Source organism: Ostreococcus tauri (assembly GCF_000214015.3).
Source record: "Ostreococcus tauri WGS project CAID00000000 data, contig chromosome 08, whole genome shotgun sequence".
In the NCBI taxonomy this organism is placed as follows: domain Eukaryota; kingdom Viridiplantae; phylum Chlorophyta; class Mamiellophyceae; order Mamiellales; family Bathycoccaceae; genus Ostreococcus; species Ostreococcus tauri.
Genome location: NC_014433.2, coordinates 417,557 through 442,772, shown reverse-complemented (window position 1 = coordinate 442,772; position 25,216 = coordinate 417,557). Strand labels below are relative to the sequence as shown.

At 57.9% G+C, this 25,216-nt stretch overlaps 15 protein-coding genes across 15 annotated transcripts; 7 read left to right on the top strand and 8 right to left on the bottom strand.

The window, feature by feature from the left end:
• Positions 1-37: 37 nt before the first annotated feature.
• Positions 38-777, bottom strand: OT_ostta08g02570 (Small GTPase superfamily, Rho type; the record flags this gene model as incomplete). Its single annotated transcript, XM_003080775.2, has 2 exons — positions 38-592; positions 730-777. The coding sequence occupies 2 exons, from the start codon at positions 775-777 to the stop codon at positions 38-40; spliced, it is 603 nt and encodes a 200-aa protein (XP_003080823.1).
• Positions 778-866: 89 nt separating this feature from the next.
• OT_ostta08g02560 (PX-associated, sorting nexin 13) lies at positions 867-3,101 on the top strand (the record flags this gene model as incomplete). Its single annotated transcript, XM_022983597.1, has 1 exon — positions 867-3,101. One exon carries the CDS (start codon positions 867-869, stop codon positions 3,099-3,101), a length of 2,235 nt encoding a protein of 744 aa, XP_022841000.1.
• Positions 3,102-3,344: 243 nt separating this feature from the next.
• Positions 3,345-4,397, top strand: OT_ostta08g02550 (Zinc finger, B-box; the record flags this gene model as incomplete). Its single annotated transcript, XM_022983596.1, has 3 exons — positions 3,345-3,451; positions 3,698-4,028; positions 4,128-4,397. The coding sequence occupies 3 exons, from the start codon at positions 3,345-3,347 to the stop codon at positions 4,395-4,397; spliced, it is 708 nt and encodes a 235-aa protein (XP_022840999.1).
• A 203-nt stretch (positions 4,398-4,600) lies between these two features.
• OT_ostta08g02540 (Pre-mRNA splicing factor) lies at positions 4,601-6,013 on the bottom strand (the record flags this gene model as incomplete). Its single annotated transcript, XM_022983595.1, has 2 exons — positions 4,601-5,841; positions 5,998-6,013. The coding sequence occupies 2 exons, from the start codon at positions 6,011-6,013 to the stop codon at positions 4,601-4,603; spliced, it is 1,257 nt and encodes a 418-aa protein (XP_022840998.1).
• A 197-nt stretch (positions 6,014-6,210) lies between these two features.
• On the bottom strand, positions 6,211-6,678 carry OT_ostta08g02530 (Mss4-like; the record flags this gene model as incomplete). Its single annotated transcript, XM_003080770.1, has 1 exon — positions 6,211-6,678. The coding sequence occupies one exon, from the start codon at positions 6,676-6,678 to the stop codon at positions 6,211-6,213; it is 468 nt and encodes a 155-aa protein (XP_003080818.1).
• A 207-nt stretch (positions 6,679-6,885) lies between these two features.
• OT_ostta08g02520 (unnamed product) lies at positions 6,886-7,707 on the bottom strand (the record flags this gene model as incomplete). The annotated part of the gene is made up of 1 exon (XM_022983594.1): positions 6,886-7,707. The coding sequence occupies one exon, from the start codon at positions 7,705-7,707 to the stop codon at positions 6,886-6,888; it is 822 nt and encodes a 273-aa protein (XP_022840997.1).
• A 314-nt stretch (positions 7,708-8,021) lies between these two features.
• On the top strand, positions 8,022-11,702 carry OT_ostta08g02510 (Carbamoyl-phosphate synthase large subunit,CPSase domain; the record flags this gene model as incomplete). Its single annotated transcript, XM_022983593.1, has 2 exons — positions 8,022-8,249; positions 8,499-11,702. The coding sequence occupies 2 exons, from the start codon at positions 8,022-8,024 to the stop codon at positions 11,700-11,702; spliced, it is 3,432 nt and encodes a 1,143-aa protein (XP_022840996.1).
• An 82-nt stretch (positions 11,703-11,784) lies between these two features.
• Positions 11,785-12,762, bottom strand: OT_ostta08g02500 (unnamed product; the record flags this gene model as incomplete). The annotated part of the gene is made up of 1 exon (XM_003080766.1): positions 11,785-12,762. The coding sequence occupies one exon, from the start codon at positions 12,760-12,762 to the stop codon at positions 11,785-11,787; it is 978 nt and encodes a 325-aa protein (XP_003080814.1).
• A 364-nt stretch (positions 12,763-13,126) lies between these two features.
• On the top strand, positions 13,127-13,711 carry OT_ostta08g02490 (TRAPP I complex, subunit 5; the record flags this gene model as incomplete). Its single annotated transcript, XM_003080765.1, has 1 exon — positions 13,127-13,711. One exon carries the CDS (start codon positions 13,127-13,129, stop codon positions 13,709-13,711), a length of 585 nt encoding a protein of 194 aa, XP_003080813.1.
• A 40-nt stretch (positions 13,712-13,751) lies between these two features.
• OT_ostta08g02480 (Glutathione S-transferase, N-terminal) lies at positions 13,752-15,166 on the bottom strand (the record flags this gene model as incomplete). Its single annotated transcript, XM_022983591.1, has 2 exons — positions 13,752-14,876; positions 14,963-15,166. 2 exons carry the CDS (start codon positions 15,164-15,166, stop codon positions 13,752-13,754), a joined length of 1,329 nt encoding a protein of 442 aa, XP_022840995.1.
• Positions 15,167-15,408: 242 nt separating this feature from the next.
• On the bottom strand, positions 15,409-17,055 carry OT_ostta08g02470 (Phosphoglycerate mutase,2,3-bisphosphoglycerate-independent; the record flags this gene model as incomplete). The annotated part of the gene is made up of 1 exon (XM_003080763.1): positions 15,409-17,055. The coding sequence occupies one exon, from the start codon at positions 17,053-17,055 to the stop codon at positions 15,409-15,411; it is 1,647 nt and encodes a 548-aa protein (XP_003080811.1).
• Positions 17,056-17,306: 251 nt separating this feature from the next.
• OT_ostta08g02460 (Regulator of chromosome condensation, RCC1) lies at positions 17,307-20,339 on the top strand (the record flags this gene model as incomplete). The annotated part of the gene is made up of 1 exon (XM_022983590.1): positions 17,307-20,339. One exon carries the CDS (start codon positions 17,307-17,309, stop codon positions 20,337-20,339), a length of 3,033 nt encoding a protein of 1,010 aa, XP_022840994.1.
• Positions 20,340-20,345: 6 nt separating this feature from the next.
• On the bottom strand, positions 20,346-21,179 carry OT_ostta08g02450 (Zinc/iron permease; the record flags this gene model as incomplete). Its single annotated transcript, XM_022983589.1, has 1 exon — positions 20,346-21,179. One exon carries the CDS (start codon positions 21,177-21,179, stop codon positions 20,346-20,348), a length of 834 nt encoding a protein of 277 aa, XP_022840993.1.
• Positions 21,180-21,542: 363 nt separating this feature from the next.
• On the top strand, positions 21,543-22,361 carry OT_ostta08g02440 (GrpE nucleotide exchange factor, coiled-coil; the record flags this gene model as incomplete). Its single annotated transcript, XM_003080760.1, has 1 exon — positions 21,543-22,361. One exon carries the CDS (start codon positions 21,543-21,545, stop codon positions 22,359-22,361), a length of 819 nt encoding a protein of 272 aa, XP_003080808.1.
• Positions 22,362-22,962: 601 nt separating this feature from the next.
• Positions 22,963-24,192, top strand: OT_ostta08g02430 (ERGosterol biosynthesis methyltransferase, plant; the record flags this gene model as incomplete). The annotated part of the gene is made up of 2 exons (XM_022983588.1): positions 22,963-23,338; positions 23,438-24,192. 2 exons carry the CDS (start codon positions 22,963-22,965, stop codon positions 24,190-24,192), a joined length of 1,131 nt encoding a protein of 376 aa, XP_022840992.1.
• Positions 24,193-25,216: the final 1,024 nt, after the last annotated feature.

Genomic DNA, 25,216 nt, shown 5'->3' with positions numbered 1-25,216 from the left:
TCGCACCGCGAAGATTTTCCGCGCTTCCCCGCGCTCCCTAACAGCACTGACTATTCTTCGGCGCGCGATTTTGGTTTGTCAAGACAACTCCCGGCGCCGTCGGCGCTGGCGCTCTCGGCAGCTTTACCGCGATCTCGTGAAACAGCTCCGTGACGTTCACCGCCGCCTTCGCCGACGTTTCCATGAAGAACAACCCGTTTTCTGCGGCGTACGCCTCCGCTTCCTCCGCCTGGACCTCGCGTTTCTCCTCCATGTCGCACTTGTTCCCGGCGAGCGCCATGACGAGCGACGCGTTCCCTTGCTTTTGCAGCTCCCTCACCCATGACTTCGCCCTGGCGAAGCTCGACTGGCTCTGAATGTCGTACACGATGATCGCCGCGGCCGCGCCTCGGTAGTACATCGGCGCCAGCGAGTGATACCGCTCCTGTCCTGCGGTATCCCAGATTTCAAACTTGATCGTTCGATCGTCCACGCACACCGTCTGCGTGAGGAAAGCGGCGCCGATCGTGCTCTCTTGGTACTCATGGAACTGCCCCTTGACGAAGCGAAGCACTAAGGATGATTTCCCGGCTCCCATGTCCCCGAGTAAGACCTTTGAGCGAAGAAAGTGGGCGGCGTCAGTCGTCGAGCCAGATTCACACGGTCGTCGTCGAATCGTCGTCGCGACGGTCGACGGACGCGCTCAGGACGCGCTCGATCGATTGATTGCCGCGGAGAGCGTTGACGCACAAGTTTCGCCTGCGTCGTCACCGACGCCGCGCTCGCGTTCGACGCCATCGTCGCTCAGAGCGTCTCAAAGTGCCGAGGTCTGGTTCCTCCACCGAGAGTTCTCGTTCGAGAGTTCGCGTCGCGCGGCGTCGACGTCGATGACGACGCACGTCGAGCGAGCCGGAGAGCGTGCGCGCGCGCTCCTCGCGCGTTGCGAGCGATCGGTGCGACGAATGGACTGCGCGAGGGCATTTCTCGCGTGCGTAACGGTCCTGGCGCTCGCTCGCGCGCTCGCTCGAACGCCGAGCACGACGATTGCGAACGTGCCGGCTGCGATCGGGATGACGGTGATCGGAGCCGTGATCGCGCGCGTACTCGAACACGCGACGGCGCGGGAGAGAGAGCTCGGGCGACGGAGCGGGTGGCGCGGGAGCAAGAAGGAGAGGAGCACGGGCGGGTCAACGTGGACGCACGGTCCGGACGTCGAGATCGTCGTGCGGTGCTTTCCAGAGGTTTGGAGCGCGTGGGTGGAGTTGCGAGAGAAGATTATCGCTGATTACGTCACATCGCTTTGGTACGAGTCGCTGACGGACGATGCGGACGTTCCGAATGCGTTGCGGGCAATTTTGGATGAAGCGTTCGCGCGATTATCAAACAGAGCACGTGAGATGGATTTGGTCTCCTTGGTCCTCCGCGAGATCCCGGATGTGTTTTCGCAGAGCTTGGAGGCGTATCGTTCGGCGCGAGCGGAGATAGGTGAGGAAGAGTTCAGGAAGTTGTGCCCCGAAGACGCTGAGGATATCCTGGCGTGTGTGCTGAAGAAACAAGGTGAGCTTCATCCAGCGGTCAGCGGAGAAATCGAAACGGCGAGCGCTTTTAGAGTGTTGACGGCCGTAATGGCCGACATACTCGTGAAGAAGGAGTTCGCGTCACCGCTCACGGTTCCTCTCGTGCGAGAGCTCTTAGTCGTCTCGCTGCTCCGGCCACTGTTTGGTTTTGCAAAACCGCACTGGGCGAATCGCGGTATCTTGTTCGTAACAGGAACGGTAGTAGATTATAAGGAGGATGCATTGGAAAAAGGAGGGGACAATGACATGTGTGTGAGTGAAAGCGGCGAGAACGAGCGGCGGGTCGAGACAAATGCGTTGGCCCAGCACAGTCGTTCTGCGAGTGATAATAGTTCAGATACAATGCCGAGTGGTTTATACAGCGACTTCAAGCTCTCAGCTCGCGTCACGGGCGCAGAGATAGTAGGGTCGGGGAGCTCGTCATACGCAGTGTACCTCGTCACCGTGACCACGAACGAAAATGAAATGTGGGTTGTTCCACGAAGGTTTCGAAATTTTGAAACTCTTCATAGACGCCTTCGCGAAGTGGACAAAGTTGCCGTGAACGCGTTAGAATTTCCTAGCAAGTCTTGGATAAAGCTTTCTTTGAGTGGGGCGTTCATAGAGAGCCGATGGAAAGCGCTCGATGCGTACCTACGAGCCGTGTTGGTGAACGAGAAACTCGCTGCGAGCGCTGAGGTGTTCTCTTTCATGGATGCTCGCCCTGGAATTTATGATCCGGACAAGCCTAGCGTGATAGCACCCGAGCTGGTGAAAACGATGAGCGATGCGATGGAAGGGATGGCATCCATGGTGACGTCGTACACCGTAGGAGAGTCGACGGATGGCGTCAATGAGATCGCAACAGACGAAGACAAGAGCAATTTGCTGGCAAAGAAGCCACCGTTGCACAGGCGTATATCGTCCATGTACGAAGAAACAGCTTCTACTGCGACGAAGAAATCAGTCCAGCAGATGACGAAGACATCAAGTGAGAGCGAGAGCGGTTCGGATACGAATGAGGGCTCTGAAGACATTGACGAGTTTGTCGCTGATATCGAGTCCTGTTTGCAAGGACCCGTCCTCGATCTCTTCGAGTGTGTCTTCGTCCTACGCTCGAAGCCGATGATGAGGCGAGCGCTCGTTTCACTGGTACGCCAATCAGTGGCGTTCATCTTCTCCATCGAACGATCGATATCAAAGCGTTTCCAGGAGTTCCGGAGCGCGCGCTCGATGGCTCGCACGATTGCCTGGATTCGTCGCGTGGTCTGGCCAGAGATTCCGTACCCAGCGGACACGCCCGAAAGACTGGCGTGCGAGGCCGATACCGCCCGACAGACCCTCCTCGGCGTCTTCTCCAACCAAAACGTGAAAACCATCATGGGCGCGCGAGCGAGCGCGAGAGCGGCCAACGATGTCTTCTCTCTGCTCCAGAGTCCCGTGTGCTGTCGTCACGTCGGTTTCGTCGCCTTAGAGACCGTTGTGTGCGCGTTATTTCCCGAGATCTTGGCCAAGTGTGAGACCCGAGCGCCCGAGACAGCCGACGCCGCCGCGGTAGAGTCGTAGACACGGACGAAGAAAACGCCAATCACCATTCAATCGAACAAAAACCCCTCCCTCCATTTTCATTTTCCTCATCCATCCGAACCCACGGTCACGAACGGTTACGCCGATCCGCTCTCGACCAATCAAAACGCTCGATTTATTCTAAACCTCGATTTTTGAGCGGCACGCAGCGCTCGCGCCGAAGTCGGCCGAGGTCGGGCCCCATGCCGCACTTCTGCACACAAAAAACACACGACGCACGCGATGCCGGACGTCATGTGCGGCGCATGCGCCGAACAACCGGCCGCGGTCGTACGTGTCCAACCGACTACCGGGGCACACGCGTGCGTGTGCGCTCGATGCGACACGAGGTACGACGAGAGACCGAGCGCAACGCGGCGGGGCACCCGAGGGGGGTGTTCAAAGACGGCGCGCCGCGTTCACTCGCGCGACGAGCGACGCGAGGGGTGAATATTTTGAGGATAAAATCACTCTTCAAGTGAGCCCGCACGCGCATTCTCTATCGCGTCGACGACCCGACGAGACGAAGAAATCTTCCAGAGATTACGAACGATAGCTCTCAGACGCGGTTACTGACATGGATTTACCCCACGCAGGCAAAACAGACAACGAGGAGAACGGTCCATGCAGCGCGTTGGTCTTCGACCGGCGGGCGGCAGGGATGAATTGTCGTGTGATGTGTGCCAGATGAACCCGGTTTACGTGATCTGTCACGAGGATCGAGCGTTTCTGTGCCGCGTGTGCGACGTCAGCATTCACGAGGCGAACTCCTCGTCGAAGAGGCATCAGCGTTTCTTGTTCGCGAACACGCGCGTGGATCTCGAGGCCATGGGCGCCGGTGAAGATGCCGGCACGAGAATGTCCCCGAGCGACAGTGCCGCTGAGCACACAGTGCCGCAATTCGAACAAGAGGAGGTTGGCAGAAAGGTCAGTGCACTTGACGACATAGGATGAGGCAACGGGCGCGTTCGTGACAAGAGACGACCAAGCGAGTAATGACTGACATTACATTTTCAACCATCGCAGAGAAAGTACCAAAGACAACAGAAGAGTTCGCTTGCGTCCGACGACCACATGGTCCCGTCGATCGACGATTTGGCGCCTGGCGTGTTCGAAAGCTTCATGACAGATCTCCTTGGCGAAGAGGAGGGACGGAAGCATCTGGAGAAGTCGGCTCAGGACGAACAGAACTTCTGGGGCGACATATTCAACGATAGTTGGACCGCCATGAGCGGCATGGGTAACGACGATCTCGCCGTGCCCGATTTTGACAACCAAGTCCCAAACGTGTACTAGTACATTCATCCTCTTCAAGAGACGAGTGTACGTGTACAACAAATCAGCCAGACGATTGAAGTCGTCGTCTCTTGATAATCATACCACAAGTTCGATACACCGTAAAGGTGTTGATGCATTACTCCCAGTCAAAACCTCGCGATCGCATCCTGATTTTTGCAATAATCATGAAAGAAAAATATGTCTACGCTACATCTACAACTTCAGCGCCGCCTAGTACTCGGCTCACAGTACACAGATGACCTGGCCTTAGCGATGAACTCGGGCGCTTCGGAATGATGCTTCGAGGGGCCTCGCGCGGCCTCTTCCACGAAACTCATTTCACCGTCTAACTCTCCGACGGTTGCGCGCAGTTTGGCAATTCTCGCTTCGTCATGTGCGTTGGCGTCATTTGACATCGCCGCCAATCGCGCAGCCTTCTCTTTCGCCGTCAGTTTCCCCGCTCGATGACGAACAGTGTTACCACCGTGCCACTCACGTTCGGGTTCGCGCTCCTTCTCACATTTGGCCTCTTCTCGCCACTGGGCCCGTTTATCGCGACGAATTATCGCCGCGTCCTGAGCCACATTATTCGCATATGTCAATCCATACCCCTTGGAAGCGTCTTGCGCGTGCGCTTCGTCGCGAGCGACATCATCGCGATGCCTCTTGCGATCTCGCCTGTCGTCATTGTCATCTCTTCGGCTGTGCTTGCCGCGAGAATCTGACCTTCTACCCCCCCTGCTGCGTTCGTCTTTGTGACGCCGGTCCGAGCGTCTCGGACTTCTGCTACGAGAGCGGCGACGCGGACTTCTACTGCGTGAACGGGATCTATCATTACGTCGCTCCCTCCTCGGACTTCGACTCCTAGATCTAGAATCCGATCGTGAATCGTATCTCCTGCTGTGTCTTGAATGCTTCTTATCCCGTTTTCTCTCGCGTCTGTCGTCTCTTCTCGCATCTTTCTTTGATCGCTTGCGATCCTTCTCTCTTCTACTTTCCTCCTTCAACTGAGCCATCTTCACCGGGTTGTTCGTGATGTACTGCTTCGATTGTAGCTCTCGCTGTTTCATCACTAGCAGCGGATCGGCATTGAGCTTGTTCCAAGCCTCGTTCTTTGAGTGCGTCTCCTCCTCTCTCTCCTGCGCCTGCGCGATGAGATTTTGTCCCTCCTCCACCGGGAGATCAAACCGCTTCTTCCCGATCACCTTATCGTCCACCGGCGCCGGCGCGGCCTCCCCCACTCGTCCTTTATACATGAACTCCAATCGTTCCTGTGTCGGCTTGCTCACGTGTCCGCTTGCAATGGCCTCCGCTCTGAGTTCCGCTTGCTTACGCTCCTCCTCAATCTCCTTGCGCATCTCCTCCGTTCGGCGCTTCTCGTGCTCTGCCTGCTGTTGCCGCTTCCACACGTCCTCCTGGACCGCCATTCCCGCGGTGTGCCATGATTTCTTGTGCAAAAACGCTGCGCGCGCGATCGAACGTAACGGGAACGGTCAGTCAAAATGTCTTGGACGATTTTCTCTCGAGACGACGACGCGAGAGAGAGAGAGACGATTCTGAGCGCGTGCGCGACGAGCGAGGACGGGTGACGGGATCGACGCGCGCGCGTGAGACCTACCTAAACCTCCACCCATTGCGGACCGTCCACGGTCGTCGAGACGAGGTGTGCGGTGGACGAGGCGACCGAGGGCGCCGAGTGACCCACACGCGCGAGAGCCTCTCGGATGAAGTCGAACGCGAGCGGCAAAAGCGGAGTCAAGAGATGCGAAGAAGCGGCGAATGCGACGAGAGAGACCGAGGAGACGAATTACAACAATAAGGTGGGCGCGAATCACGCGCTTTGATTCGCTGCGACGTCGCATTCAGGGGTCCAGAGCTCGCCTTTGCTCTTGACGAATTTCGGCAAGTCATCGTCGACGTCCAGGACTCTGTGCCCGTAGTACATGTGATGCGTCGGTTTGAGGTTATCGCTCGACCCGGGAGTATTAATCAGCGATAGCGGCACGGCCATCATCGTTCCCTTCATCAGCGACGCGTACATCGGGCTCGAACATCGCGCGCATCGACATCGGTTCACCTGCGGCGACGTGCTCGTCGTCGTCGGCTCGTCGCCCTCAAACTTCACGCGGTCCGCCTTGAAAAGCGCCTGCGCCGTGAACGGGGCCCCGGAGAGCGTGCGACAGATGCTGCAGTGACAAATGCTCACCGCGATCGGGATGCCGGACGTCACCACGCGCGATGCGCCGCAGAAGCACGTTCCCACTCTGGTGAACTCCGTCTCCACCGACGTGGATGTCATCCTCGTCCCGGTTCGACGACGACGACGACGATGGACGCGACGAGTCGACGAAGAGGACGAGGACGACGCGACGGACGCTGAGACGGTGCGCGAGATGGCGACGCGCATGCGCCGACGACGCGGTCTGAGGACGAGGACGAGCGCTTGAGGGACGCGTCGGTTAGGGGACGAGACGAGAGTGAAGAACTTGTTTGAGCGCAAACCGTTTCACTGCAAGAGAGAGTGCACGGAGATGCCACCCTCCATCTCGTGCACGCTCGACGCCCCGATCGGTCCGTCGTCGTCCAGGGACAACCAATGTCCGGCGACTGAGAGGTAGACGACGATGAAGAGCGCGAAATCTCTCACGACGCTCCGTCCCAACCGCGACATCGCCACCTTGCTCCCGACTGCGAATTCGGCGAAGATGGCCGGAAGCTTCAACGATCTCAAAGTGTCGCTCTCCTCCACCCCCTCGCGCTCGTCGATCACTGCCTGTGCGTACGTCACCGGATACAACACCACGAACGCGGTGACGAGGACGTTGAACTCGCACAAGACGAACACGCTGAGCGGGTTGAGCGCTCGCGAAGCCGCGCTCGCTAAGACCGAATCCTCTCCGCTCGCGTTGAGCGACGACAAAACCCACACCAGCGCGAACGCACTCGCGATCATCGCGCACGCTCGCGCGCTCGACGTCTTATCGATCGCAATCGCCAAACACATCGGCCATCGCGCCGCGTTCTCCGCGCTCAGCTCGACGACGCGCGCGTCCCACGCGTGCGCCACGTACGCCCCCAACCTCGCCCCCACCCCCCCCAACGGGCTCTCATATCGCGACGACGTCCCACCCGGCCGTCCCCGTCCCTCGTCTTCCGATCCCGACGTCCATCCGCGCTCCGTCGACGTCGTCCCATCCCGTCTCGACGAATTCTTCCCCGGTCCCGTTCGCGTCCGACGCCTCGATCGCGCGCGTCCATCGCGGTCGCCCGTCGTCACCGTCGTCCCCGACGCCGCGCGTCGTCCTCGCGAGCGCCCGCGCGCGGTCATCCCACCCCTCGCGCCCCGTCGTTCGTCCACCGTCGCGTCGTCGAGGCGACCGAGCGGTCGACGCCCGCGTCGACGCCGCCGTCCGTCCGTTCGGAGTCGTCTCATCGACATCGACGCGGACCTTTTCATGCGAGGTCGTCTCAGTGGACATTGACACGGACCTTTCTTTTCGGGCCCGCGTGGGCGCATGGGGGGGGGGTCCATCGATGGGTGATCACTCGTGAAATCACCCATCACCGCGCGCGCGTCGACGGCGGGCGCGACGACGGCGCGAACGCCCCATCGACGGGCGCGCCGCCGAGGAGGTGACGATGATGTCGTCCACGCGACGCGCGATCGACGGCGCGCGAGGGGGGATGTGCGGCGGACGCGTCACCGCGACGGCGACGCGAGGGCGACGAGTGACGCGCCCGGCGCGGTGGACGACGACGCGGGCGGAGAGCGAGGTTTTTCGAGCGTGGGATCAGGCGACGAAGAGCGCGATGCGGACCGATCTGAAGAAGATTATGATTCTCGGTGCGGGACCGATCGTTATCGGACAGGTGTGTGTCGCGTCGACGAACGATGACTCGCGGAGAGAGAAGGGAGGGGGGGCGATGGGGCGAGGACGACGCGGGCGGGCGCGGTTTAAAAATTTCAACCGCGAGACGATCGCGACGCGAGACGCGTGATTTTCGTCGACGCGTACGGCGGTGATGGGGTGAATGGGGAGAAAAACGCGTAGAAATATCACTTGAACGAATCGTGACTGACGATGTCGACCGAATCGAACGTTTTTACCCACGACACAGGCGTGCGAGTTTGATTACTCCGGTACCCAGGCGTGCAAGGCGCTGCGAAGCTTGGGATACGACGTCGTCCTCGTGAACTCCAACCCGGCGACGATCATGACGGATCCGGAGACTGCGTCTCGTACGTACGTTACTCCGATGACTCCGGCGAGCGTCGAGCAAATCATCGCCAAGGAAAAGCCGGACGCTTTGTTGCCAACCATGGGTGGCCAAACCGCGCTCAACTTGACAAAGGCGCTCGCCGAGTCGGGGATCTTGGAGAAGCACAACGTTGAACTCATCGGCGCTAAGCTCGATGCGATCAATAAGGCTGAAGACCGTCAGCTTTTCAAGAATGCCATGGACAAAATTGGCCTGAGCACGCCCAAGTCTGGCACGGCTGAGACGTGGGAGCAGGCGAAAGCCATCGCCGCGGACATCGGTACGCTCCCGCTCATCATTCGTCCGGCGTTCACTCTCGGTGGCTCCGGTGGTGGTATCGCGTACAACATGGATGAATTCGAAACGATCGTCAAGGGTGGGCTCGATGCGTCCGCGACGAGCCAAGTTTTGATTGAGCAGTCTTTGCTCGGCTGGAAGGAGTACGAGCTCGAGGTGATGCGCGACCTTGCCGACAACGTCGTCATTGTGTGTTCAATTGAAAACTTTGATCCGATGGGCGTGCACACTGGTGATTCGATCACCATCGCACCGGCTCAAACGCTCACCGACAAGGAATACCAGCGTCTTCGTGATGCCTCGGTTGCCATCATCCGTGAGATTGGCGTCGAGTGTGGTGGTTCCAACGTTCAGATGGCTGTCAACCCGGTCGACGGCCAGGTCATGATCATTGAAATGAACCCGCGTGTGTCTCGCTCGTCTGCTCTTGCGTCCAAGGCGACCGGTTTCCCGATCGCTAAGATGGCCGCGAAGCTCGCTGTCGGTTGCACTCTCGACGGTATCCCTAACGACATCACACTCAAGACCCCGGCGTCTTTCGAGCCTTCCATCGATTATGTCGTCACGAAGATTCCTCGATTCGCTTTCGAAAAGTTCCCGGGCGCGAAGCCCGTGCTTACGACACAGATGAAGTCTGTCGGTGAGGCCATGGCCATGGGTCGCACTTGGCAAGAGTCTTTCCAAAAGGCGTTCCGTTCTCTCGAAACCGGCTTCGCCGGTTGGGGTCTCGGTAAGAAGGATGGGTTCATGCAAGGTGACGTTGCTGCGATCAACGAGGGCCTACTCGTGCCGAACCCCGAGCGCATTGTTGTCATTCATGAAGCGTTCCTCGCGGGTTTCACGGAGGATCAGATCATCAAGGCAACGACGATGGACCCATGGTTCATCCGACAGCTCGGTGAACTCTACCAGACCGAGTGCTGGCTCAAATCGCTCAAGTCACTCGACGATCTTTCCGAGAACGATTGGTTCGAAGTTAAGAGGCGTGGCTACAGCGATTCACAAATTTCCATGGCTTTCCCGGGCACGACTGAGTTGCAAGTTCGCAAGGAGCGCACGGCGAAGGGTTGCAAGCCCTCCATGAAGCGCGTGGATACGTGCGCGGCCGAATTCGTTGCGGACACTCCGTATATGTATTCCTCGTACGACGGCTTCGACGAATCTGAACCGACGGACAACAAGAAAATCCTCATTCTGGGTGGTGGTCCGAACCGCATCGGTCAAGGTATTGAGTTCGACTACTGCTGCTGCCATGCCGCGTTCGCCCTCGCGGACGCTGGTTACGAAACCATCATGCTCAACAGTAACCCGGAGACTGTGTCTACCGACTACGATACCTCTGATCGCCTGTACTTCGAACCGCTGACGGTTGAAGATGTCTTGAATGTGTGCGAAGTTGAGCGTCCGGAGGGCATCATCGTTCAGTTCGGTGGCCAAACTCCTTTGAGCCTCGCGACAAGGCTTGAAGCTGCCCTCAAGGAGAACCCGATTCCGGCGGCGTCCGGCAACGGTTTTACACAGATTTTGGGTACCCCTCCGGACTCAATCGATGCTGCAGAAGATCGCGAGCGCTGGATCGATATTTTGGAAGAACTCAACATTCTTCAACCGCCGGGAGGTGTTGCGAGATCTGAGGAAGAAGCGTTGAAGATTGCTGAAAAACTTACCTACCCTGTCATGGTTCGTCCGTCTTACGTCCTCGGTGGGCGCGCCATGGAGATCGTTGGCTCTAACGCCGACTTGAAGCGTTACATCAAGACTGCCGTCGAAGTCGACGAAGATCGCCCGGTGCTTGTCGATAAGTACCTCCAAAACGCGACCGAGATCGATTGCGATGCATTGTGCGATAAGGATGGCAACGTTGTCATCGGTGGTATCATGGAACACATTGAGCAAGCGGGAGTGCACTCTGGTGACTCTGCGTGCTCCTTACCAACGCAAACTATCCCTGAATCTGCCCTTGCTACCATTCGTGAATGGACCCCGAAGCTCGCGAAACGACTCGGTGTCATCGGTCTCATCAACATTCAGTACGCTGTGACCCCGGAGGGTACGCCGTACATCATTGAGGCGAACCCGCGTGCTTCTCGTACTGTGCCGTTCGTGGCGAAGGCGATTGGTCATCCGTTGGCTAAGTACGCGTCGTTGGTGATGGCTGGAAAGACGCTCAAGGAAATCGGCTTCACGGAAGAAGTCAAATTGAACCACGTCGCCGTGAAGGAAGCGGTCCTTCCGTTCGACAAGTTCCCGGGTGCGGACACTTTGCTTGGTCCGGAGATGAGAAGTACTGGTGAGGTGATGGGCATTGATCGTGACTTCAGCCGTGCTTATTGCAAGGCCCAGCTCGCTGCGGGACAGCGACTGCCCACCTCCGGCAAGGTCTTCATTTCCGTGCGCGATTCTGACAAGGACGCCATAGTTGACATAGCTCGTGACTTCGTCAGCATGAACTACACGGTCGTGTCGACCGGTGGTACGGCGACTCACTTAGAAAAGGCTGGTGTTGCTGTCACTAAGGTGCTCAAGTTGCACGAAGGCCGACCGAACGTCTCCGACATGATTCGTGATGGTGAAATTGGTATGATGGTGGTTACCTCGTCTGGTGACGCCCAAGATTTGGTGGATGGCCGCAAGATCCGTCGCGAGGCGGTTGGCCTGAAGGTGCCGCTTGTCACGACCATTGCCGGCGCGAAGGCCACGGCCGGTGCGGTTCGCGTCTTGCAGAAGGGTGACCTCAAAATGGACGCGCTGCAAGACTTTTTCTAGATAACTTACCCCAGTCCGACTGTTGTCGATTGCTGTTGTCGTTGTGATTCAATATACGTTCGACGACTACAAAAACACTACTTCACTTTCTATCTCTCCTAAGTTGCGCTGGTGACACTATGGCTGTTCCCATGCCCCCGAAGAGCTTGACCGGGTTACTGGCAAGCTTCTCGCTGCGCCCGTTGTGCATCGGCCGGCCCTTCATCGAGCGATAATCCGCGATAACTTGAGCCCGAAGTTGCGCAAGCTCGTGCTTTCTTCTCAGGCCGACTTCGCCGGTGTCGTTTTGTTTCTTATTCTTCACCGTTGCTTCCTGTGCCGACGCCATGAGATCAGCGAATATTTTCGATTGTCTATTAGACTTTCCACCGCTCTGATTCTCCGCTATCTCGACTATTTTATGACCGCTCTGTTCGATGGGAACAGCCTTTTCGCCCTTGCCTCCACTCTTGCGCTTGAGCGTGATGGTGGGCGGCGCTTCCGCAACGTCACCGAATCGAACGGACGTTCCGGTCCTCCCGAGGAACTCATCCTCTTCCTCTTTTTGTGCCCTTAACATCGCCCGCTCCCTCTTTTTACGCTCTCTGAGCGATAGGTGCTTCTTCTTCTTTTTCCTCGACGCCTCAGCTTCGGCGGCAGCCGCCGCAGCCGCCTCATCCATGGCCTTGAGTCTGTCGTCCCCCTTATCAGGTTTCGCCCGAACTAACGGTTTGACGGCGATGGCGGTTGACTTCTCTTTCTCCGCATCCTCGTTCTCTTCGGACGACGTCGTCCCGGGCTCGTCGTCGTGCTCTCCTTTCGCGCGCGCCGCCGCCGGCTCGTCCTCATCCTCCTCGCTTTCCGGTCGATCTCGTCGCCGCATGCGCTTCTCCGCCGCCGCTTTCGCCATGAGAAATCTCTTAAACGACTTCGGCGCGCTCAGCATCGCCTCTTCGCTCACCTTCTTCGTCGGCATCGGCACCCTTTCCTCGTGAAACGTTCCCGACTGCCTATCAAACGTCTTTGAATTCTTCGCCATGCGCGCGCGTTTTCTCGCGCTCTTCCCTCGTATCCCCCCCATCGTTCGTCTCGCTCGCGCGACGCGATCGGGTCCTCGATCCACGGCGTCGCGTCGACGAACGCGGCGTCCGTCGCCCGGCGGTGACGCTCGGGACGGTCTCTCAACCCTGGTCATCGCCCGCGACCGCACCGCCAAGGGCGTGATTCCACGCGAGGGGCGTTTATATTTTTTTTTTGTTTGCATCGTCACCGTGACGTGACGCGCGCGCGATCGATGCGCGACGCATCACTCGGTGTCACGCCCACGCGCGGTGGTCTCGGCGCGCGCGGACGCACCGACGCCCCCGCCGCGGCTCGCGTGGGTGCGCGCGCGCGTCGGCGCGTCGAGGACGATCGAGGCGAGGCGACGCGCGCGAAGGACGACGATGCGGCGAGGCTCGGGGTCGGGGACGACGACGCGCACGACGCTGGGGAAGGGGAAATCAGAGGTGGCGTCGAGCGCGTTCGCGCTCGTGTTCAGCGAGCTGGTGCAGTATCACCGAGCGCGAGTGCGAGACGTGGGAGAGCTCGAGCGGGCGCTGGACGAGGCGGGGGAGATGGTGGGGCGGCGGGCGTTCGAGGCGCAAGCGTTTCGAGAGCGAGGGAGTGGGAAACGTGATCATAGATTGCTGCCGCTGTTGCAATTCACGCAGAGCGTGGTGTGGAAAAACGTCTTTGGACGCGCGGCGGATTCGCTCGAGGTGTACGACGACGACGAGTACCTGTTGTCGGATAAAGATTTGTTGGTGAATCGGTTCGTGAGCGTGCCGAAGGATTTGGGGGATCTGAACTGCGGGTCATTCGCCGCCGGGGTCGTCCGCGGAATCTTGTGCTCGGCTGGATTTCCGGCGAAAGTCACGGCGTATTCCTCCGAGGCGGGACCGGGGGACGAGTCGGGACGAACGACGAACATTTTAATGAAATTCGAGAAGGAGGTCATCGAGAGGGAGAGACGGTTGGACGGAAAGTAGTGTAAAATCTAGCGCTGATGTAACAGTAGAGCGGTGCTCTTTAGAGCAAATCTATGCACCAGTTCAAATGCGCGCGCAGCTGCATCGCCGCCGGGTAGGACATGTCTCGAGGAACCCCGACGCGATCCCGCAGATATTCGAGGCACTTGCGCACGGCCTTCGCCTCCGAACTCATGTTCGAGCTTGGCTCCGTTGGACCAGCACTTCCATCTATCAGAGCTTGCGCCACGTGTCGTAAGCACTCATCCACTTGACCTTGGTAATTCAAATTCGGCACGGCGTATGGATCGGCTAACGGCGCGCCGAACTGCTTCCTCCCCGGTTCGCCCGCCCCGCGGCACGCAAACTTGACGATATTCGACGCATTTTTAATCAGTTTATACGCCGCTTCGTGTCGTGCGTCCTCTTCGCCACGGTTCATCGAGTCTGGGAGCGGTTCAAGCCCGTCAGCCGAGAGCTTCACCGGAAGTCTCCAACTCTTCTCGCCGCCAATCATAGCCACTGCCTCGTCCACCGCGGCGTTCTTATCACCGTACCCGGGACCGTACTGAGGTGGGATATCCATAATGTGCGTGTAATAATCACTCTTCGTCGCTTGATAAGAAGGTCGGGATTCAAAGGCAAGGAGCCACTTTTCGATGTTCGCCCAACGTTCCGTCCCTCGAAGGTTCAAGCCTTTCCAATATAGAACGCTCGCGTTCATTCTTTCGACGTGCGACACGTATTGAAAATCGACAATCGAAGGGTTTTTACCGCCGAGAAACCAAGGGCCAGGCGTCGAGCCGAGAGCCTCGTTCACTTTGTCCAACGTCTTCTCGAAGCCCGCTCGAGCGCCGAGAGGGCCCGGCATTGATGGTCGGAACGTGAGTCCACACCAATCGGAGAACAATTGGCGCTCCAGCTTCAGGAGCACGTTTGCCTGCTCAAATTTATCCGCTGGCAGCGTCGGATTCTCCGGGAACTCCCGCTCGAGGATCTGCATGATCACTAGGCTCTCCGTTATCAACTGCCCGTCAATCTCGACGACAGGTAACAGTCCGCTCGGAATTTTATCCAAAAATTCCTTCGGCTTATCCCCGTACGATCGCATGTTAATCTTCTCCACACGATACGGGATGCGTTTTTCTTCCAGCATGATCCACAGCTTTTGGCAATACGGGCACCACTGCGACGAATTCACGTGCGCGTCAGTCCACTCGTCTCGCTTCGCGCTTTTCGCTCTCTCACGCGCGTCAAAGTCGCCATCCGCACCCCCGCGTGATCGCGATAGAACGTCACACGAACGTCGCTCTCGCTCGATCCAAATAAACGCAGTTTATTATCCTGATGCGGGGGCCCTTCCCCGACGGCGCGCTCTTTGGCTTCGTCCAAGATTCTCTTCACCGTCGTCGACGTCTCGCTCGTGTGCGTCGACTTGAGGGCGTCCCAGGACGGTGCAGCGGCGCGCGGGGACATCGCGTGACGGGAATTCGAACGTTGGGATCGATTTGTCGCTCTGACCGGGTGAAGCGCGTGAGCGAGCGCGGGTGACACCGCGGGGGCCCCGGCGCCGCGCATCGCGTTGTGAAGTCGCGGCCGACGGGACCGAGCCGCAGGTGCAGGTGTACTAAGATGTGTCGTTTAACATGATGTCAGGAGTGAAAAAAATTAGCGCACGAAAAGGCCTAGACGTCCGCGGTGCAATAATGAATGATCGCTCAGGCGATGAGACTGGGCTCCATCTCTGCTGGCGCTTGGAAACCCATGAGGTTGATGTACGTGGCGGTGACGTTGGCGAGGCCAGCGTCGGGGAGGTCATCGCGGAATTTGACGCTCTCGGGCAAAGCGGGACCCCCGATGGCGACAGGAACTGGAGCAAGGGTGTGCGAAGTGAGCGGAAGAAGCGCGCCCGTCGCCTTGTCTGTCAACGCGTTGCCCTTCTTGTCCCGTTGCACCATGTCATCGGCGTTACCGTGATCGGCGGTGACCAAGAACATGCCACCCAACTCTTCGACGAGGTCGAGAAGCTCCTTGACGCACGCGTCACACTCTTCACACGCCGCCACGGTGGCCTTCATGTCACCAGTGTGACCGACCATGTCCGGGTTGGCGTAATTGACACGAACGACGTCGTACTTGCCAGAAAGCAGCGCCTCCTTGCCTGCGGCGGTAATTTCGCGAGCCTTCATCAAAGGAGCTTGGTTGAAAGGAACATTGTCACTAGGAATCTCGACGTAGGTCTCGAGTGCTTCGTTGAAGTACCCAGAGCGGTTGCCGTTCCAGAAGAAGGTGACGTGACCAAACTTTTGGGTCTCAGAGCACGCAAACGTCTTCAAACCATTCTTCGCGAGCCATTCCCCGGACGTTCGCTCTATGAGCGGCGGTGGCACGAGATAGTTCGCCGGAAGCTTCAAGTCGCCGTCGTACTGCATGAGACCGACGAACTTGGTCTTCGGGAATCGCACACGATCGAATTCGTTGAAGTCGACATACTCGAACGCCTTGGAGATTTCGACGACGCGATCGGCTCGGAAGTTTCCGATGACGACTGCGTCGTCGTCTTCGATCGTCCCGACCGCCTTGCCGGCCTCATCGACGATGACGAACGGGGCAATGTACTGGTCGGTGGTGCCGTCCTTTTTCAGCTCCTTGAGCGCCTCCTTCGGGCACGTGAACTTGTTCGGGGCGTCGCCCAAGACGTGCGCTCGCCAGCCGCGTTCAACCATCGCCCAGTCCGCCTCATAGCGATCCATGGTGACCGCCATGCGTCCACCGCCCGAGGCAACCTTCGCATCGCATCCTTGAGCGGCGTACGAGTCGAGCTCGGCGACGAGCTTCTCCATGTATTCGTGGCACGTCCCATCCGCGACGTCTCTGCCGTCGGTGAGCGGGTGGACGCGCAGGCGCTTACACCCATCCGCGACGGCGCCTCGCATCATTCCAAAGATTTGATCCGTTCGCGAGTGCACTCCTCCGTCGGACAAAAGTGCGATGATGTGTAAGGTGTTGTTCGCGAACGCGGGCTTGATGTAGCTCCATCCCGCGTCGCTGAACGCGTTCTTCGTCTCGAGCGCGATGTCCACCAGAGACGCGCCTTGGGCGATCACCTTCCCCGCGCCCAGGGCGTTGTGCCCGACCTCGGAGTTCCCCATGTCCGCGTCCGTGGGTAACCCCACCGCGGTACCGTGCGCCTTGACCGTTCGATACCGCGACGGACCTCGCGCCTTTAACCCATCCATCGTCGGCGTCTTCGCCACGTGCACGGCGTTGTGCTCATCCTCGATCGCGTTCTCCCCCCATCCGTCCAGAACGCACACGAGCACTGGTTTTTTTCGAGGGATCGTCCCGTGCGCTCTGAGCTCCATCGCTCGATCGCGGCGTCACCGAGCGCGGCGGCGTCGTCCGAGCGCGCACCACCACGCGCGTCGCCACCGACGGGGGCGCCGGTCGGGGTTTCAGGGCGTGTAAAGGGTCCGCGTGTGTCACGCGTGAGACCACATCGCGGGACGACGACGACGACGCGGACGTCTTGGACGACGGAGGCGCACGCGCCGTCGAAGGGCGCGTCTGCGACGCCCGCGTCGGTCGTCCATCGCGTCGAGGCGTGAAGGACGCCATGGGGGGGCGAGACGACCCGCGAGCCGCGCGTTCGTCGCGCACGGCGAGAAACGGGCACGACGACGACGACGACGACGACGACGACGACGACGGACGCGCATCGAGACCCAGGGAATGTTCCGTGGAGGAGGAGGAGAAAGAAGAGGCGGAGACGGAGCTCAACGCGTGGGGGATCCCGGTGCGGAGGTACACGGAGGAGGACATCATGAGACAAAAGTTTGTGGAGACGATTCATCGCGTGGAGTGGCGAGACCGGCGAGGGGGGGGATTTAGAAATCCAGACGACGTCGATGAGCTTCGATGGAACGAATCGGACGATGAGAATGACGAGATGGAGCTGGTGAAGATTATCCGAAGGATCGAGGCCGAGAACGATGGTGAACAGGACGAGGACGAGGGAACGTCGTCGGCGCGGGACGTCGTCGGCGATTCGGCTCGGGCGGAGACGGAGGACGTGACGAGGAGAAATCGTGAACCCGGGGCGTATCAAACGTTGTTGTTTCGAGATCGTGCCACCGAGGCGGACGCCACGGCCGAGGAGAGGGCGCAGTATTTCGAGACTAGGATGAAGAATATGCGTGGCGTTCCGCCAGATTTGCACCGATTTGTCAAGCCCGTAGCGATAGAGCTCCCGATCGGCTCTCGAGTGAAAAAAGTGTCGGGTGGTGATGATCACGCGCTGATATTGCTTGAGTCCGATCCTGAAGTCTTGGAAGTCATCGATCCGACGTACACGGAGCACGAGGGGAGAGTGCTCGTGATGGGCTCGGACGAGTTCTCGCAGCTCGGACTCTCCACGTCCACGGCGCAAGACATTCCAGTGGCGCTGGACACGCTGGGCGAGGCGCGAGCGGCGGACATCGCCGCGGGGGCGAAACACTCGGTCGTTGTCACCTTGGCTCAGGAGTGTGCGACTTGGGGTAAAGATACGTCGGGGTGCACCGGCCACGGCTTAAGTGGGACGAACCGCACACACGACGTTCCGCGGTGGATGTACTGGATGACGAATGCGACGACGAAAGTGGTTTCGTGTGCTGCTGGTGATGCGCACACCTTCCTAAAGACTGCGTCGGGTCACGTTTATAGCTTCGGATCAGGGACTTACGGCCAATTAGGACACGGAGATGGCGAGACCTATGCGAAACCAAAGCTCGTCGAGCCGATCTACAAGCTGAGTGTATCTTCCATTGCTTGCGGAGGCAACAGCACCCTCATCCTCACGAACGATGGTTTGGTGTATGGATGCGGCTCGAATAGTCACGGACAGCTCGGTTCTGGCGATTTTACGTCCGTTTTTCTGCCGAGACGATTGGCGCACAATGAACTTGTTGGTGGAGTGCCGACGACGATCGACATCAAAGAATTGTATATGGATTCTCACGACATCGAACGGCGTTTTGTTGAGGAAATGGCCGCCTTGACAGTAAAAAGCGACTCTAAAACGCGCACGACGGAAAATATCCAAAGCAAAGTGGTTCAAGTCACGATGGGAAAGGCTCACACCGTTCTGCTCTCAGAGCGAGGACGAGTTTACGTCTGCGGCAGGGGCGATCGTGGTCAGCTGGGTTTAGGCACAACCGAGAATCGGTGTTCAGTGACCCTCGTGTCGTCGATCGTAAACGTAAGGATCTCTCAAATCGCAGCGGGTGAAGCACATACCGTCATGATGACGACGTTAGGAGACGTTTTCGTTTGCGGTTCAAATGACTTCGGACAACTCGGGGACGGTTCCGTGAAGAGTTGCAGTGATCCGCAGAAGATGCAGCCTACGATATCGATGACCGATCGAGTGGCGTTGAAGAAGTCAGAGATAGATGACCTTTTACGTCATCCGCTGTACGGAATCCAAGCAAAGCAGGTCTACGCATCAAAGTCCTCGACGTTTATCGTTACTCAGGACAGTAACACGCTGTACATATGTGGAAGTGGAGCGTTTGGTCACCCGACGAACACCACCCCGACGAATCTGTCCGCATTGACTCAAGAGCCCCTCACGAAGTGGAACGAAACTCAAGTGCTTGTGATGGGATCGACTTTTGCAAATTTGAAGCTGGACGAGCACATTTTTAACAACCTCGTGAAGCAAATGGTGATGTATGGGCCGTATCCGGAACATGTTCTCGCGCACGTCTTCAAGACTGGGTTCGAAGAAATACTCCTGCATCCTCACATGTGCAGCGTATACGTAAATATGATCAACGCGATCGACAAACACAGTAAGGGTTGTACATCTCTTTCGTTTCGGCGGGTCATCATGCATGGGATAGAGGACATCGGTGTCCGATTACTGAAGTGTCGAAACGAGGCGCAGCGTCGTCGTCTCCTCTCGCATCTCGGACCCGTTTCTTTCCAAAAACTACAAAGCAGAGATGTAAAATTTGATCTCCAGAAGAAACTGAACAGTTTCATCATGGATAGTGCTGGATACGAAGAGTATGAGCTCTTCAAGTCCCACTGTATGACGTTGAACCGTTTGGTACGAGAACTTGAAGAGGCGAAAATTTTACTCGCAGAAGATCTCGACGACATGGCCTCTGGATTCCTCGGGTCTGCGCACAGTATATCGCTAATCGATAGTGTAGATGCCGGACACAAAGTCGAACTGTTTAAGGCCATCGCAAATGTCAAGAAGAAGGCGAAGGGGGCGCTGGAGGTTGATCGACACACGGGCAACATGCGAACAAAGGAGCGCGTGCCCGATCTCCTGTCGACAGCCGCGGAAGAAGCATCGTGGGGATCAGCGACGTATGGAAGGGAGGATCCAAACACGTGGAAAGTATACAAAGAAAATTCACTGAAAGAAAGAGAATTGAAAGCACTCACGCACGGTATTACGGCTGAGGGGAAGAAGAGTGGAAACAAGGTGAGCGTCGACGCCGAATCAATGCTTTCCGCGTCGACGAGAGCTGTAAGACGAGTCAAGATCGCTGATGGGCCCATGAAGGATCTTCATCAAACGTCTCGGACCTCAAGTGTAGCAGATATAGTAAGTAGACTTAGGCAGAAACAGTACGCTAGCGAATATTTTTGATCACAATCAAGCTCCTAGATATAGCGTCAGAAGCATCAGCCCGCTTCCTATGAGTATTCCTCGGTACATGCTATCGTTATTGGCGCACTTCTTCGCCTCGGGCCACAGTTCAAGAACGCTCACCGCTATCATGATGCCACCGGTCGCCGCCAGCAGGTGTTCCAGTCGCGCAGGGGTCAAATAAGGCTTCATAAACTTTAACGCCACGAGCGCTCCGATTGGTTCCGACAAACCGCTCGCAGTCGCGAGAAGTATCGCACGAGTTCGACTTCCAGTCGCCGCGTACACCGGTGCGGCGATGATGATACCTTCTGGCACGTTGTGCATACCGATCGCGAACGCCATCGTCGGTCCGATCTTTGTGAAGGACGCGCACGCCACGGCGAACCCCTCGGGAAGATTGTGAAGCGTCATCGCGAACGCCATGAGAATCCCGAGCCTGAGCAGTCGCACCTTGCTCACGCCTCCGATCCCCCCCGTATCTTTCTTGTCATCGCTCTTTTCCATCGCGTTCATCGCCGTTCGCTCGCTCGGTGACGACCCGTTGCTCGTCGTCCCAGCGCGCTGCTCGGTATTGGGCAGGAGCGGCGCCGCGCACGCGTACAGTCCCGCCCCCCCCATGGTGGCCCCCGTGACGCTCAAGATCCCGTGTTCGATCACGTTCTTCACGTACAGCTCCACGAACGACAGCGTGGTCATCACCCCGATCGCGACGCCGAGTAAGAAGGCCAACGCTCGCGCGTCCGGTTTCTTGTACACGGCGACGACGCCGCCGAGCGTGGTCGTCGCCCCCGCTAAGACGCTCAGGACGAGCGCCCGACGCTCGTCCGCGTCGAACATCGTCCTCGACGCGGTGGTCGATCCCAACGCCCGCGCGCGGAGGACGTCCGTCGCGCACCGCGAGGTGGCGCACCGCGCGCGGACGGTGCCACGGACGCACACGAAAACAACACCCTCGCGGTCACCCACCGGTGGTCGTCGGACGACGCGTACAAAGGCGTGCGTGACCCCTATACGGGGTCGACGTCTAGTACAACGTCGTGTGTACCGCCAACACGGGAACGGGAACACGCACGCGCGGCGTGACGACACACCGAGACGTCGCGACGGTGTTCGACGTCCAGGGGCGTCGACGGGGGCGAGACCCGTGGGTGGGTGGACCTCTTTCACGCGGGCGCGGGCGAGACTCCTCGGCGACGAACGATGGCGCGGGGCACGATGACGTGGGCGCGAACGACACTCGCGCGAGGGACGGGCGCGGGGGCGACCGTCGCGGTGCGAGGACGCGGACGCGCGCACGCGCGCTCGACCCGAGGTCGAGGTCCTCGAGCTCGGGTCGCCCCGGTCGCGCGCTCGAGCGAAGAGGAGGGTGAGACCGCGGAGGCGGTGGATGCGAACGACGAGGATGAAGACATCGTTGACGTCGAGGAGACGATCGAGTCCGAGGCACACGGCGAAGAGAGCGAACTGAGCAAGCTCTTGGGACAACTGGACGTGGTCGTCGGGGACAACGCCGAGGCGCGGGAGATTTTGGCGCTCCTCAAGACGGAGATGGGTGACGCGAACGCGAAAATGGTCGGGATGGAAGATCAAGTGGGTGCGATGAAGGACCAATACTTGCGCCTGAACGCGGATTTTGACAACTTCCGCAAACGCACGGCGAAGGAAAAGGCGGACGCCGCAAACACGGCGAAGGGCGCGTTCGTCAAGGCCATGTTGCCGGTCCTCGACAACTTTGACCTCGCTGAGAAGAACATCAAGGGGAACAACGAGGGTGAAGAAAAGATTCTCACCGGATACCAAAACATCGTCAAGCAAATGTACGAGATCTTCGAATCCCAAGGACTCGTCACCGTCCCGGGCGTCGGAGAAAAGTTCGACCCGATGGACCACGAAGCTATCATGCGCGAAGAGACCGACGAGGTCGAAGAAGAAACCATCATCGAAGAATTCAGAAAGGGCTACAAGATCGGCGACTCGCTCATCCGCCCTTCCATGGTGAAAGTGTCTACGAAGCCGTGAGCGCCCGCGACGCGACGCGAGAGCCGCGACGCTCGAGCGCTCCATAATATGTAGAATCTCGCCGTGACCGTCGTTACTATTCATTCAAACATTCGAATCACATATTTCGATCGTCACGCGTTCATTTCAGTGCGATTTCTCACCGTTTCCATCGATTTCACCGATCGACCCGCGACGACGTCGATCGAACGAGCGCCGCGCGCGACCGCGCGCGCGCCGCGCTGGGGTTTGGTCAGTGTTCCCCGTGTTTGTGTCTACCCACGGTCGCGCCTTTTTCCCCCAGCGCGTGGCGTCGGGACATTTTACATTTTCGAGTCACGACTCAAGAATTAGTCCCCATCGAGGACACGGTGACGTCGCGACCACTCGCTCGCGGCGCCGCCCTCGCGCCGTGCGGCGGCTCTCGAGCGTCTCTCGGAAGATCTGTCCACGTGGTCGCGCGCGTGTCGTCATCTCCCGACGCTCGTTCGCGCGAACGCTCGCGCACGGACATCGACGTCGTCGCTTCGTCGTCCGAATCGCTACACGCGCACGTCGGGTCGCGCACGTCGCGAGATCTCAAGAGTCGACCGCTATCTGCTCTGGTGATTAAACGTACACGATGAGCGAGCGCGTGATGAGCGCGCTTGAGGATAAGCGAGTGCAGCTCGTCGTGGGTGGTGTTGGGATCACCGGCGGGATCTACGTCGCCGTCAAGCTGTCCTGGTTCCGTAAGAACCCGTTCAAATCGTTCGGGGGCAAGACGGGCGCGATGGCCAAGGACTTGGTCGATCGTGGCATCCAGTCGTACAACGAGTTCTTCGATCAAGAGGACGGTAAAGGCGTGGGATCGAGGATCCTCTCCACTCCCGATTTCGTGAACAAATTCTACTCTCTCATCACGGACTTCTACGAGTACGGCTGGGGCGAGAGCTTCCACTTCGCGGCTCGCGAGAAGGGCGAGAGCTTTGAAGATTCCATCATTCGCCAGGAAGTTGGTGCGTAAGCTTTCGTGGGAGTCGCGCGCGCTTTTCGTCCATCACCCACTCGTGGAACATTTGACTGACTAAGCGATTTATTTTCATCCACGCTCGCAGCGATTGCGGAAAACATTGGCTTGAAGGAAGGCATGAACGTGATTGACCTCGGGTGCGGCGTTGGCGGCCCGATGCGTAACATTGTGAAGGCCACGGGCGGTAAAGTTACCGGTATCACTATCAACGAGTACCAAGTAGGACGATGCACCACGTTGAACAAGGCTGCCGGCGTCGAACACCTCACGGAGATCGTCCAAGGTAACTTCATGGACCTCTCCAAGGTGTTCAAGGGGCGAAAGTTCGATGGCGCGTACGCCATCGAAGCCGCTTGCCACGCCTCGAACACGACGGCGCTTTACAAGGAAGTCTTCCAAGTTTTAAAGCCGGGCGCGCTCTTCGCCTCTTATGAGTGGCTGCGCACCGATAAGTACGACCCGAACAACAAGGTTCACGTCGACGTCGTCGACGGCATCGCTGAAGGGAACGCGTTGCCGGAAGTGCGCACTATCGAAGACTGCGTCAAAGCCGCAAAGGCCGCTGGCTTCGAAGTTCAATTCACGTTTGATCGCGCCACGCTCGGTGGCGTGCCGTGGCAGCAAGCCATGAAGTCAGCCCGCCGCGCCGCGTACCTCACCCACATCCTCACAGGTGTGCTCGAGTTCATCGGTTTCGCGCCGAAGGGTACGCAGGCTGTGCACACCATGTTGCTCAAGGCTGCCGTCAACCTCGAAAAGGGTGGTGACCTTGAAATCTTCTCACCTATGTACCTCATCGTGATGAAGAAGCCGATGGGTGCTGCGGCTGTTGAGGCCTAAGGGCCGGTTCGTTCGTGTTGCACTCCCTGGCCCTGTTCTTTCGTATGTAGTAGATAACATATACACCTCCAACGAATCCACCATCGTTTCGAAATCGCTCGAACACCACAACCTGAATCTGTAGTGGCGCCATCTCGTCCGCGATCGAAGTCCTTGTCGATAGAGATAGAGCTCACGCATCAACTCGTTTTAATTAAATTAAATTGTTGCCCCCCGCGGGCCAACAACGACGTCGACTCAAGCGTGTTCACGGATTGAGCGAGCCATAAAGTCACGCTCCAACATAACCATAACGGTACCTCCCAGTGTCGTCAAAACGAAGCGTAAAATTGCTCGCATGAGCTTGCGAGCTGTCTAGAATGAATTTTTATTTTATGAGTGGAAAAATGTCGGCATGATCGTCGCGCCGAAAAGAGGTAGACAACGACCTTGCGCAGGATTCATCGCTGTATGTACATCGCTGAGGTGTATCTCAGACAAACTCGTCGATGCCCGTCGGATTAAGACGGGTGACGAGCAGCAGAAGGAGAGTGGAATAAACGTAGTGGGAAATAATTAAAAATAATTCGCCGATTTGTGATCATCTGAGTAAACTCAGCGAAGCGCCAACATCATTATCTTCGTTTGATTATCAAACCTATCATTTGCGTTGATTCTAGGAAATGCTATCGAAATGCTATGAATTGAAGCTTTTGGAAAAATAATTAATTAAATTAAATTATTTCCCACTCCTGGTCCAGCAAAGCCTGTCAAAAGTACAGTCGATGTGGGATCTAGCGAGCGCACTTCGGTGAACTGTGACCAATTGATTTCTACACGCGATTTTGGTACGGAGAGGGCTTCAATGAGCGTATCTGAGGGCGCGTGTGGTGAACATTTTACTCAACTTAATAAATAGAATTATTTCCTCTTGCTCCTACTGTTATCTTTGTACAGTCTCGGCGAACGGCTGAATCAATGGAAACCTGTCTCATTTTATCATTACTATTTTCTACGGAAGTCGAATCACACAAATCGTCTCGTC